Source organism: Dendropsophus ebraccatus, chromosome 1 (assembly GCF_027789765.1).
Source record: "Dendropsophus ebraccatus isolate aDenEbr1 chromosome 1, aDenEbr1.pat, whole genome shotgun sequence".
NCBI lineage: Eukaryota > Metazoa > Chordata > Amphibia > Anura > Hylidae > Dendropsophus > Dendropsophus ebraccatus.
Genome location: NC_091454.1, coordinates 118,019,641 through 118,034,240, shown reverse-complemented (window position 1 = coordinate 118,034,240; position 14,600 = coordinate 118,019,641). Strand labels below are relative to the sequence as shown.

Genomic DNA, 14,600 nt, shown 5'->3' with positions numbered 1-14,600 from the left:
TTTACCTCACCAGGCTGCAGGTCCTATCTATCTCCCGGTCCTGCGTGGCTGCATCAGCTTCGGAGCGGCCTGTCTGAACTAACAGACCGCTCAGCCAATCACTGGCCGCGGCTGGCACAGCCAGTGATTGGCTGAGCGGTCTGTCAGTTCAGACAGGCTGCTCTGAAGCTGATGCAGCCGTGCGGGACCGGGAGAAGGAGAAGACCTGCAGCCTGGTGAGGTAAAGTATGAAAACACAGAAACACAGTAAGAAGCACAGAAAAAAAGACAAATTTGTTCAGCTCTCCTAGAACACCATTCACACTAGACAGGAGCGCGTTGCTATGGCTGAAATTGCAAACACACAAAAACACAGAAAAATGCAACAGCTCACCACAATAGCAAGATACAGACCCACTACAGACATGAAAATAGTTTTAGAGCAAACCCTTCCAACTGCTACAAAAAATTCCCACAAAAATAATGAGGCTCTATTTGCAAACAGTTTAAACTACCCCACCACGATAAGGTGGCCTCATATCAGGGCAGATCCTACACTGTACTATGGCCTCTCCATGGCGTGTAATATGCCTATGCTCTGGGCATGCAAGATCTGTCTTATACCTGCAAAAATAATTGCACCACCTGGGTGGGATAGGTGGAGTGCACGACCAAGTAGAGGCAGCCACTCCCCCAACTGGAACACAGAAAAAAAGACAAATTTGGTCAGCTCTCCTAAAACACCATAAAGTATCAAACAAGGGCTGCAAGGACATCGGTAACGATGTCCCTGCAGCCTTTGCTAAACGATTTTCGGGCCGTGGAATAGGGCCAGTAAACGAGCGCCGATCTAGCAGATCGTCTCTTGTTTACATCGTTGATCGGGCCCTAGTCGGCCCGTGAAATACCACCCTTAGAATCACAGTAGCTGAGGAACGCTTTCTCTGATCTGGCAGCAAGGAAAAGGAAGGGGCAGACTTTATTAGGGGCAGGGAATAGCCACACCAAAAGTTGGGACACTGTCCCTTTAACCCTTTGAGGACAAAGCCCAAAATGACCCAGTGGACCGCGCAAATTTTCATTTTTGTGTTTTCGTTTTTTCCTTCTCCCCTTCTAAGAGCTCTAGCACTTTCAGTTTTCTATCTACAGGGCCATGTAGGGGCTTTTTTTTTTACAGGAGTAGTTGTACTTTGTTATGGCGCCTTTATTCTACCATAACATGCAAGATGGAACCCTCAAAAATATTATTTATAAAGATATAAATTAGTAAAATTGCAAAAAAGAATGCAATATGGTAACTTTTGGGGGTTCCTGTGTCTACGTAATGCACTATACAGTAAAAGCAACATAATACCATTATTCTATAGGTCAGTCCGAACACAACCATATGCAGGTTTACAGACATTTTCTAATGTTATATATATTTTTTTTATGAAAACCTTTTTTTTTTTTTACCACGGGGCTGTATGGGGTGTAATTATTTTGCCATGATCTCTAGTTTTTATTAATACCATATATGTGAACATCGGACGTTTTCATAACTTTTTATGATTTTTTTAATATATATATATATATATATATATAAAAATATATCTTATCCAGACTTGTGCTGTTTGGGGGCGACCTTCTCCGCCGGCGGTGCTGGCCGGGTTCTGGTGTGGTGTTTTTGGGTCTGGTCCTGTGGCATGGGGGTCGCAGGGCCGTCCCATGGCCCCCGTTCCCTGACTGTGCACGCCTGCGGGGTTGGTGGCCACTGACTGGCACGGTGTGGACTTAGTGTAGGGACCCATGTGTATCAGATACCGGCACGAGGTACATGGGGCAGTATGGCTTGATCAATTCATACACAAAATTCTGATGTGTTTTTTATTTAGCCTAGCGGCACTAGTATCAGCCATAGGTGTGAGGTGCAGCACTCTGTTTCTTCCCTGAACTATATATATATATATATATATATATATAAAATGTAACCAAAAAATCTGTAATCCTGGCATCTTTTTTCCTCTTTTCGCCTACGCCGTTCGCCGTTAGTGATGATGCTTGTTATATTTTAATAGATCGGACAATTACGCACGCTACGGTATATTATATGTTTACTTTAAACTTTTATTGGGGGAGGGGCTTTGAGGTATTCATAAAGACATTTCAGTGTGACAGGCGCTCTGCTGATTAAGCCTGTCTGTGGCAGACTTCCTCCGATCGGACTGCACGGAGGAAGTCGAGAGACCTCCGGCGGTCCGTTAAAACGATCGGGACCCCCGCAGTCACTCTGCAGGGGTCCCGATTGGTAAGTGACAGGGGCAGTACACTTAAACGCTGTGATCGAGCCGCGATCACGGTGTTTAAGGGGTTAATGACATGCTGCAGCCTGTCATTAATGGTGAGGGCCGGGCTGCTCACTGCAGCTGACCCCCACCTCCTATGAAGCGCACTCCGCTTCGGAGCGAGCTTCATAGCCCAGGACATACTGGTACGCCCAGGGTCGTCTGGGGACAGTGACCCATGGCGTACCGGTACGTCCTGGGTCGTCTAGGGGTTAAGACAAAGCAGAGCTGGCACATGCGCGCCCCAGGAGGCAGGGACGCGTGCGCCGGCTCAGAGACACAGAAACACCGCAGTGCACAGAGCAGACGCCAGGAGCCGGGGAACAACCAGGGGCTGAAGTCTGAGGGGATGCAGGGGACTTCCTGCAAAGGGTAAGGGAGTGGGTCGGCAGGTGAGTGGCACTGGCGGCCATGACACATAGAGACATGTCAAAAGTTTTGATCTCTCTGGGTGTAAATGTTCAGACCAACTTTTTTTTAAACTCTCTGCAGCAGTCTTCTCACAGCCTGTTATCCCGATCGGTATTGGTTTAAACATGGAGACCCGGCCCGGTCAAAACGTTTGACAAGTCTCCAAGACATGTCAAAAGTTTTTTAAAACAACAGTGACACTTTAAATCTGTAAATCATGTATGTGCAAGTCACATATTACACAGATCACCATGATATCAGTGATTACTTTTGACAGTTTTGTCATTGGTATATTAGGAAGTCTAATTACAGTTGTAGAGTTTGAACATGTCTGCATAATGCAGTCTATATTCCATATTGTCAGTAACAAAGCAAAGAGAAAGGCTGTTTAAACACAGATTATTTAAAGATTTTCTATAGAGAACTATACAGTGCTGTAAAATGTATAATCTAAGGATGGCTCCTTTATTGTCTTGTCAAATCTTTGTTGAGAAAAAGAAATGTTAAAGGAAAGAACCATGAGTAAATATTTTTTTTAAACTAATTACCATTTAAACAAAAGTGCCAACACCACATGTAAACTCCAAGCAAAGGAACAATAGTAACAGCAGTAGTTGCAGTTAGTACTGCCAATATGTTTTTCATCTATTCCTCTTACTCTACATCTCACTTAAAAGCAATCTGTTGTCATAAAATTACCTATTGTTTGAATGGGTACTCAGGCGGTGTAAAACTTTTGATATGTTGCTGCCCTTGCAGATAACATAACAAACTTTCCATTCTTTCTGCACTCCCCCAGTGTCCTCCCCATGACATCTTTGGGTCTTCTGCTGAACAATCCCTCCTCCACTTCCAAGACAGCAGTGACAGCCTGCTCAGCCAATTACTTACTGAGACAGAATAGCATTGTGGGCGGTGGACTGTCACTGCCAAAGCAAGTGCCCCCCCCCCCAAAAAAATAAATAAATAAATAAATAAATGATTTCTGCACAGGTCACAGAACATGCCAAAAAGATGACCATATTCATATGAATATGGTTTGGGCCCGTCTGTTGTGCTTATGTCTATGGGGCTTTCTGTAAAATATATCTCTAAATGCTCAGGCAAAGAAACTTTTTCTATAATAATGTACTTGAAAATTAAATTAAAAAAATACAACCAAAAAATAGAAACATTTAAAAAAAATTTGGAATATGTTCCAGTATCTGCCTCTAATCAGTACAAAAAATATCTAGGTGACACATTCACTTTAAGGGGTTATCAGGCACTTTAAAACTGCCCTGCTGCCCATATATAAACCATAACAAACATCATCACTACAGCTGCCACCACTTTCGCAGACTAACTCATGTGAGCAGCGACAGCCTGCTCAGCCAGTCCTTCATCTCTCAGTTAGTAATTGGTTGAGCAGGCTGTCACTTCCAAGACAAGCCAGTCTGTGAAAGTGGCAGTGGTTGCGGCCGGCAGGGAGCCTGAAAACGCTGCAGGAGGACACTGGAGGAGAGCAGAGAGGTAAGCATAAGATGTTTGTTATGTTTTATATAAGGACAGAAAAATATAAAAAGCTTTTAAAGGGGACTGGGTTATCTATCTATCTATACATACCTCTCCACGCTCCTCTGGTTTTCTCCTACACGTCTCCAGTGTCCCCCAGACGATCCCACCTCCACTTCCGAGACATACTCACCTTGGGAGTGACATCCCACTCAAATAATGACTGGCCGTGGTGCTGTCTCGTCGTTGCCAGTGACTGGCTGAGTGGGCTGACATCCCTGAGATTAGTTAGTCTCAGAAAAGAAGGCAGGATCATCTCCAGGGGACACTTGGATATGCTAATAATATGTATTGGAGAAAAGTCTTATAATTTCATGTACTGTTATTATGGCATTTTTCACAGAACAGATAGACTGTCTTTAAACTGTTTTGACAAAATGAGTTCCTTCTTTATACAGTCAGTCCTGGCTGCCATTGTCATATCTAATCTCAAGGGGATGTTCTGGCAAGTGATTGATATTCCTCATTTGTGGAGACAAAACAAGTGGGATACAGTAAGTGCCAATTAAATATCTCTGTTCATATCTCATATTTTTTATTTTATTTTATTTGAATTACTGCTTATATGTTACTGAAAATTGCTTTCTCTTTTGACCATTTGATATATGCAGTGTATGCAGTTGATATATGCAGTGTATGCAGTAGATATATGCAGTGCACTGTGTGTCAATAAACACCCCCGCCATGTCCAGAGGAACCTTTTAACATTTTTTTTTAATGGAGAATCTGCCAGTAGAGTAGATCCACTGTAGTAAATCACAGTATGGAGGTAATTTTATGACCTCAGATGGCAGCTGGATATATTCAATAAATAAAACTTTGTTGTTTTTTATACAGAGGTTTATACTATAAATAACCTATTACATAGTCTGACTGGCACCAAGCACTCTATTATTACATTGATTATATAAACTTTTTATTTCAGGCTATCTGGCTTTTCACATGTTTTGCATCTCTATTTTTGGACATTGATTTGGGATTATTGGCTGGCATCCTGTTTGGACTTGTTACTGTCCTTCTACGTGTTCAGTAGTGAGTATTTCTGTTTGTGCTGTTGACAAAACACACCTGCTGATAATGTTCCCTACATTATATAAATGTTCTCAGTTTATATTAAGTTCGGTGACAGGTAGGCTGACATTTTGTATTCTCATAGCAAGAAACCATCCTGTTGTTGCCTCTTGTGAGATTTTTACAGTAAATATATATAATTATATACTGCATATAGCAGTTTTTAGTAAACTTTGGTTCTTGGCAAAATCCTTGTTCTATAGGGTAGCTTCACACGTAACGTATCCGCAAAGGATTTCTTGCAGCGAAATCCGCTGCGAGTACTTGCCTATTCACTTTATTGGGCTGACATACTTGCAGCGGTATTGTCATCCCGCTGCAAGTATGTCAAACTCAGTGCCATTAACCCCCACGGCCTGGAAAGATACTGCACTGGGTCCCCGCTCCGGCTTGTTTTCCGGGGGCTCTCGGCCATCAGCCAATCAGTGCGCTGCCTCGCGCACCTATTGGCTGACCGCTGGGAGCCCCCGAAGCAAGCTGAAGAGGAGACCCGGTAAGTATGTTCCCGGGCCGCTGGGGGTTAATGGTGCTGAGTTTGACATACTCGTAGCGGGATGAGGACACGTTTTGTGTGAAGCTACCCTTAAAGCATTTTTAGTATGTATAAATGCAAATGATTGGTATATTAAATGAGTTATCCACCGTTAGAAAAACATGGCCACATTCTTTCAGAGTCAACATGACTCTTGTCCCCATTTGAGGTGTGGTTTGTAAGTAAGCTCCATTCACTTCAATGGAACTCAGTTGCAAAACCACAGCCAAACGGTAGACAAGAGTGGTGCTGTCTGTGGAAGAAAGTGGCCATGTTTTTCTAAAGCTGAATAACTCCTTTAAGGGGTAAACACACACTTACGCAAACTTCTATAAACACAGAAAAAAAGAAAATAATTATGAAATGTTACGTTAGTGTTAAAGTGATGCAAATAACAGTTTATTTTGCTGTAAGCTATAGTTTTGCAGTGAAACGGCTTTGGTTGTTAAAGTGTCCATTATTGTGTCTCTTTCAGTCCATCATACAGTTCTCTTGGAAATGTTCCTGGTACAGATATTTACAGGGACATAAAGAAATACAAGAATGTATGTATGCAATACCTTTTAGTTTTGATATTTTAACAGCATCTAAATAAGTTATAATTTTAACTTGCATACCCACATTGGCCTTATCTGCTGGAAGAAGAAGGGTTCAGTGGCCCCATAGAGAATGAATGGTGCAGAGTCTGGGAAGGTAAATTGCGTCCCCATTCTCGGGAGTGGTGGGGGTCCGAGTGGTTGTTCAGTACAGTAGGCATTGCTTTCCCTCTTTTCTTCATCAGTCCTCTCTCCTTGCCTACTTACCTCCCCTAGCAATCCTGCCAGTTTCCTGCCCAAAACATCTAATTTCACTGCACACCTTTTCATCATTCAGCACAAGGCAGTGTGTTGTAATTACTCCATAGGCCTTATTTCCACGTTCCGTGTTTCATGGATGACACGAACGTGGAAGGCCTGTAGTGGAAATCCCACCCCTGCACAGCAGCATCTCCAATATGATGCTGGGAGTGGGGAAATTGTGTGAATATGCGCGATGCTGTAATGATGCAGCCGTGCGGCTGTGTCATTACAGTGCCTCAGATATTTATATAGTTTCCCCACTCCCAGCATCATATTGGAGATGCTTGCATATGGAAGGGGGGTAAGCGAGTTGGGGGATATACCACTACAGGCCTTCCACATCTGTCTTGTTAGTGAAATGCGGTAATAAGGCCTCTCCCTAAGGCTTTCACACATGGGGGGACATTTATTAAGACCGGAATTTTTTGCGCCAAGCTTACTTGTCGCTGCAGCGCTGGAGCTTTGAGGATTTATGTAGAGACACATCTCTACATAAATCCTGTGCGCTTAGAGCCCATCCATGTGAACTAACTGAAACCTACGCCAGGTTTCAATGACATTTTTTTGCCAGAAAAATGATAAAAGTGTCACAAACAAAGGCCCCCTCTGTGTGCTGCCGCACCCTCTGTTATGCCCCTCCCCGCCCCTTTGGCGCAAGTGGCACAGAGAGTCCACTTGTAAATAAATTATTTGCAAAACAAGATTTTGCAAACAAATTTATGCACCAGTGGGCCCTCTGCACTAAGTCCTATGCGCAACTTAATAAATGTCTCCCATGGTGTTTTTGATTAGTTTTTCACGATTTCCTGTAATTTTTTTGCCCATTGAGCAATCAATGTAAAATAGCACAATTTGGTAGTTCTTCTGTTTTCCATTTTCTGTGTCATGAATCACACAAAAGCTGATGAAGCCAGGTATTAGTGATAACACTATATAAGGTTCCATTTACACAGAAAGATTATCTGACAGATTATCTGCTAAAGATTTGAAGCCAAAGCCAGGAATGGATTTAAAAAGAGGAGAAGTCTCAGGCTTTCCTTTATGACCTGATCTCTGTTTATAGTCTGTTTCTGGCTTTGGCTTCACATCTTTGGCAGATAATCTGTCAGATAATCTTTGTGTTAATGGACCTTTATGCTGGGTTTACACAGAGCGATAATTCGCCCAATTGTACGATTAACGATTTCTAAGTAACGATTTTTCTTTTATAACAATCAGCGTTTAGATGGAACGATATATCGTACAGAAAATTCGTTTTCCGATCGTTTTGCGATTGCTTAAGCCTATCTCGCACATAGGTAAAATCAGTGAACTACTGTTTACACGGAACGATCTGCGAATTTTTTGTGAACGACGATTTAAGAACAAGTTAAAAGATCAAAATGAACGATTTCTCGCTCGTCGTTCGATCGTTCGCTGTGTTTACATGTACGATTATCGTTCAAATTTGATCGTTATCGTGCAAATTCGCACGATAATCGTTCCGTGTAAACCCAGCATTAGGGTCTGTTTACAGACACAGATTATCTGCCAGATTTCTGCAGCCAAAACCAGAAATGGATTTAAAAAAAAGAAAAATCTCAGTCTTTCCTTTATGACCTGTTCCCTGTTTATAGTCCATTCCTGGCTTTGGATGCAAAAATCTGTCAGATATCTGTCAGATAATCTGTGTGTGTAAACGGACCCTTAGTAACTTATATATCTTTAATGAGGGTCCCTAGGAACACTCATTCACCTGATAATCAGCCCATGTTAAAAGGCCAGCAATCTTCGGACGAGGGAGCAAACATATGGTCAACGACTGAATCGAACTTTTGGATGACTGACAAAATTTTTATCGGCCACACATCTCGCTGTCTAAACAGGGAATGTGGGGCCACGAATGGCGCCACGTACATAACAGCAATCATTTTTGTAGTCCGGCCGCATGATTGATCTGCCTTGTAATGCTTGTTAGTGGTCACATAGTGCTGCATTTTATCCCCTGCGTTGTGTGTTTTTCCAGTACAAGTCATGTGATTCTGTGATCCCAGAATTTATATTAAAGCGTTTGGGGAAAATAAACAGCAGAATAAAAAACAAAAATGCATATAGACATGACTTTATTTTTGGAACGTTTCTGTGGTAAAACACCCAAATGCATAGCCTGCTGCAATTTATTTCAAACGCACTTTAAAATACCAAACTGCCCTGAAAAAAGCCAAACCAAAACACTTCCAATTTTGTCTTTTTTGACTTTTTTTTCAGTAAAGGACCTTGTCTTATTCATACATGTTCACATGGCGTAAGACACGCAGTACTGCAGTAAGACACTGCAGTACTGGCCAGATAATCTTCACTCTTTTGTCGCTGCACACAATGGAGCGTGCCATTGAGTGCACTGACATGTTTTCTGTGGCTGCTGTCAAGGCCAGAGTGTATACTACTGTATGTGTAAACACTCCGGCCAGGATTCCATAGTTGCAAATCATGAACAACGGCTGTGATTACTACGGAACCGTAGTGATGCGTGGTGGGGGGAACAATGATTTTAGGTCTGGCCCTAAATGAACGATCAGCCGATGACACGATCATCGGCTGATCGTTCTCTCTATTTCACAGAGCGATAATCGGCCGAATGGGGCCGATTCTCGTTACTGTGGAATAGGGCCCTAAGGTACAAGAAAGATGTTTAGGGGAAAAAAAATATGTATATAAAATAAAATATAATTTTAAGAAATCACCCCATCTCCCCCAAAAAACAATACATTTTCATTATTCATTTATTTCTAAATAAAACATAAAAATACACACATCAGGTATTGCCAAGTCTGAACAGCACTGAAGCCCACTGGTCCCTCATCAGCCACTGTTGTGGTGTTACAGTGTGGGCAGATATGTCTAGTCAATACAGAACTGCCCTACACTTTGTGAATTGCATGGTACAGTGATAATCCCATACTACTCGAATGACATCATTAACCCATCAGTAGGATCCACCTTGTTAATTTCAAAGGTTCCGTTTATTGATGATGATGGCAACGCGTTTCAGTGGGGTAGCACCCACCGGACTGAAGATGCAAGTGGTTTATTTCCGATACATCAGAGTAGGCTAGGCGGGGAGAGGGGAGATGGTGAAGCAGGTGTGTTCAGCAGGAGCAACAAAATGTTTCACGCCTACAGAGGCGCTTCGTCGGGCTAGGTTCCTAGCCCGACGAAGCGCCTCTGTAGGCGTGAAACATTTTGTTGCTCCTGCTGAACACACCTGCTTCACCATCTCCCCTCTCCCCGCCTAGCCTACTCTGATGTATCGGAAATAAACCACTTGCATCTTCAGTCCGGTGGGTGCTACCCCACTGAAACGCGTTGCCATCATCATCAATAAACGGAACCTTTGGAATTAACAAGGTGGATCCTACTGATCGTTTACCACTTACAAGCGTCCTGGAGGGGGTCTGGCTTGAATGATTTCAGCCTTTCCCCCATTGTGAAGTGAGTGTTTTATGCCGTGTTTACGGCTTCATCTCCCACATTTCATAAGTCCCTATCTCTGAGCGCTGCATCTTTTTGCATTTTTATCTTTTCTATATATATACCGGGTTGGTCCTTCCTCCTCGGGTTATGCTGAGCGCCCTCCTTGTGGATGTTACATTCAACAGAGACTGGTGATTAACTGCGTCCTTGGATACTGGTGTAGTGGGACTAGGGAGGATATCTCCTCACACCCACATACACCGGGTAAGTCCCTTTCCCCTTTCTTTCCCTTTTATATCCTTGGATGAGCGCTGTCCCCCATTTGTAGTTGTATCATTAACCCAGTCATTGTGTCTGCATGAAAAAACACAGTCCTAATTTTATCTTTATGGATGACAATGGTCCAACTCATCAAGTTCGCACTATTAGGAATGGCTGCTGGAGACAGGGGTGCCTCAAATGGACTGGCCTGCATTCTCCAGACCTGAATCCCATTGAAAACGTATTGGATCAGCTGAGTCACTGTGTAGAGATTTGTAACTGTGTACCCCAGAACCTCAATGACTTGAGGGCCTCTCTTCAAGAAGAGTAGTATACCATTTCTCAGCAGTTATTGATGCAGTGCCATTGTTTGTTGGGGGACACCCACCACTATTGTTGGCTTTTGTTTCAGTTATTTGTGTGAGATGAGAAAATCACCATTGAATGCTTCTACTTAAATGCCCTACTTTCATGATGTACTATCACTATAGTCTAAACTTTTACCATAAATTTCACCTGCAAGCCAAGTATCCCTAACTTCTTGTGAGTAGTGTATATGCCCACTGTCTGCTGTATGCATATTACATGTGCAAGCTAGCTCATATGACGTTCCCTCTCAGTGCAGCATGCCTGTGTTCCTTTTATATCAGAGGTAGTTTTGGGAATGTCCACTAGATGTCAGCATTACCTAATTCTATCACCACACTCAAATTAGACCAAAGAGTCTTAAATATTCTTTTTAATTCACTTTTTTTAATTATGTACTTGGTTGAGGCAGTGTACCCTTATCCAGGATGGCGCCCCCTATGTATTATAAACGATGTGCACATGCACGCAGCTACTGTGCACGTTATTCTGGTTATACCGCACAGAAGTCACCATGATCTGATTGTATTAATACAGTCTTATTATATATATATATATATATATATATATATATATATATATATATATAGTGGTACCTTGGTTAAAGAGTAACTTGGATTAAGAGCATTTTGGTTTAAGAGCTCACAGTTTTTCAAAACTGTGACTTGGTTTAAGAGCATTGCTTTGGTTTAAGAGCTCCCTGTACCGGGTGGCAGGGCGAGTGGGAGAGGAGCATAGTCTGCATAGTGGGGTCTATATTTCTGACCCAGGAAGTCTCCCTCACCTTCCAAATCATAGCAGATCCTCTTCAGGCTGGGGCTCACATCAGGGGACAGGACTGTGGAGGTAATCTCTCCATAGCTGTAACCCCTCTCTCCCCGGATAGAGAGTGCTGCTATACTGTGCCCACATATACCCTGCTCATTCCTTCATGCTTCCTGCAGTCTCTGTCAGCCCTTGTGTTTCCCATCGCGCCGTTATGGGGATCTGCAGTTCCATCCTGTATCTACAAACTGCTGCTGTATTTTCAGGTTTATGCACTTACTATACATTATACACCACATGCTGATTGCTATACTGTACAGTAATTTTTTAATATCACATATTCAGCTGTTTCTAAATCTTTTTTTCATTTGTTTTACTTGTTATAAACAAATGAAAAATCATTATTTTTGGGGTGTGGAACCAATTGTCTGATTTTTAATGATTTCTTATGGAAAGTTTTGCTTTGGTTTAAGAGTGCCTTCACACACACCGGATCTGCAGCAGATCCAAAGCAGATTTGTTGGTGCAGATTTGATGCTGTGTTCAGTTATTTAGATCAAATCAGCTGCGGATCCGCAGCAGAAAATCCGCTGCGATACGGTGTGTGTGAAGCCACCCTAAGAGTGGATTTGGACTACAAGTACAGTCCTGGAACTAATTATGCTCGTAATCCAAGGCACCACTGTGTATGTATATATATATATATATATATATATATATATATATATATATATATATATATACTTAGCGCTGATTGTTATGCTTGAAAAAGGAATGTTGCTGAAATGTCACTTAAAATTCACTGTTCACTGTTTGCCTGTATATATTGGACTTTCTACAGACTTGAGATCTAGTCTAATGAGGTGCACACTGCATTGTTTTCTATTCCTGTGCTGCTGCTTGATAACATTTTTTTTATTTTTTATTTTGATTGCTTGTTTTTGGAGGTATGACTAAAAAAAACAAATTCAACCACTGTTTTTATGTTCATGAGTAATATAAAAGGAAAAAAGTCCATGGCAAAATCCAATCCCGTAAAAGTTGTGGGGGAGATTTATCGAACATGGTGTAAAGTGAAACTGGCTCAGTTGCCCCTAGCAACCAATCAGATTCCACTTTTCATTCCTCACAGACTCTTTGGAAAATGAAAGGTGGAATCTGATTGGTCGCTAGGGGCAACAAAGACCAGTCTACTTTACACCAGTTTCATAAATTTCCCCCTATGTCCTTTATTTAAATCCACAGATAAAATATAAATCCATCGGTAAGATTGCAACACATTTCGACGTAACACACGTCTTAATTACTGCATAAAATCTTTACAAACAATAGTTTCTTATATATACAAAACAAAGTAAACAACTCAGCTTACCTGCTGCTCTCACCGGTGCGGCTCAATAAATCATCACATACTCAATTAATATGTGAGCCACAGGTGGAGCAGCAGACAGTTCTACCTATTGGTGTGGAGGAAACATCCAGCAACATGTTATACAAATACCTATAAATATTAATTGTTAATAAATATACATATTTATAATTAAAACCTGCTGGGAATCTGAAGCAAAGATTTAGTATCCAAAAAGCTTCTCTATGGAGTACCTTATGCTTCCAGTTCACTCCTCATATGTTTATGTGTACCTTTTCTATTCCATAGAACACTATCATGTACATACGTAAAATGACAAGACGCTCCTGACACATTATGAGTGGCATGTCATTTTGTGGTTGTACATGATGGTAACATTCAACATTTGGTGTTCTCAGAGTCAGACCGCATCTCTATGGGAGGGCACGCCTCCACCCTCATCCGCTCTCAGGATTGACATGTCAATTCTTTGAGCAGAGAGCGGAGGTGCAAGAGCCCTCCCATAGAGATGCGGTCTGACACTGAGCAAGGCGGGATTCTGCAGCAGAGAGTTCCACTTTCCACCCAAAGAAGTGATATGTCACTTCTTTGGGTGCATTCCTCTACAGGAATACTATAGAAGTCAATGGGGCTTGAATTCTGCTTAAAATTCAGCTTGAATTCCGTTTGCATTCCGCTTGAATTCTGCTCCTATTCTGCCAGAGATGAATAGGCGAGGAATTTCAAGCAGAAAACTTTCCTCTTCTATTCCTCGCTGAATACTCGCCTATTTCTCAGTGTGAACATACCCTTACAGGTTTTTCTAAAAGTCAATGTATAACTAAAATAGGAAACTACATTTCCCATTATGCATTTCCCTGATTGGTCTATTTGCATACTCCCCCTTAGCTTTCTGTCTTGCCAACTGCTGTCATTACTATTGCCCAGTAAACACAAGACAGTTTTTTTCACAAATTTCGCATCACATGGTATGCATGGTGTAGCTTATGTGCTGCATAATAAGCATCTGTTTAACGGGGGTGGGGGTGTAGTGTAGGTTTAGATCTCTGCTTGCTAACTTTGGATGAAAACATTCTAGTTCCATTAAGACTCTAAGAACATCCATAACACTTAAAATATACAGAGCTGAGACACAAAGACAGGTACATATGCGTGCATTCATTGACAGCAAGCATAGATAGAACTATAACTTTTCATATTACAGAAGCCTAGGCTTAGGGACAAATGTAAGTCTATGAAAGCAGCACAGGTGCATGGAGATGATGCAGATTATGTCTCCTGAGATCACATGTCCTGTGACTACAAAGGGAGGGGGGAAGAGGGAGTTGAGTGTGGTCAGAGTGGACCCAGAGTAGAGGATTTTAGACATCCAGAGTGGATTGGAAAGAGAAAAAAAACATTAAAAAGGTGCAAGATAGGTATACATGTATTGCTAGACATAGGGTGGTATTGGGAAGGGGGATTGTTTAGAATATTGTTTTTGTTACCCGGATAACCCCTTTAAGTTTAAAAGGGTTTCACATGCAAAATGAATTGATCGGTGTTCGGTGCCTGCAGTTCACAGTGAACAGAGTCTGACTCCATTCATTTTGTGGTGATGACTACATGCAACTGCAACTCATAACTTGAATGGGAGCTGAGCTGCAGTTACACATTACCATCACATGCTGGGCAAG

The 14,600-nt window shown here is 42.0% G+C and overlaps 1 protein-coding gene across 8 annotated transcripts in view; it reads left to right on the top strand.

The window, feature by feature from the left end:
* Window positions 1-14,600, top strand: part of LOC138776414 (pendrin-like) — a 112,725-nt gene that overhangs the window by 73,758 nt on the left and 24,367 nt on the right. For all 8 annotated transcript variants that reach the window (XR_011360721.1, XM_069956128.1, XM_069956125.1 and 5 more), the window contains 3 exons: window positions 4,667-4,762; window positions 5,194-5,300; window positions 6,347-6,416. Coding sequence is in view for 7 of the 8 variants with exons in the window: in XM_069956128.1 (XP_069812229.1) it covers window positions 4,667-4,762; window positions 5,194-5,300; window positions 6,347-6,416 (273 nt within the window). In the remaining variant the exon portion in view is untranslated. The remainder of the gene's footprint in view (window positions 1-4,666; window positions 4,763-5,193; window positions 5,301-6,346; window positions 6,417-14,600) is intronic.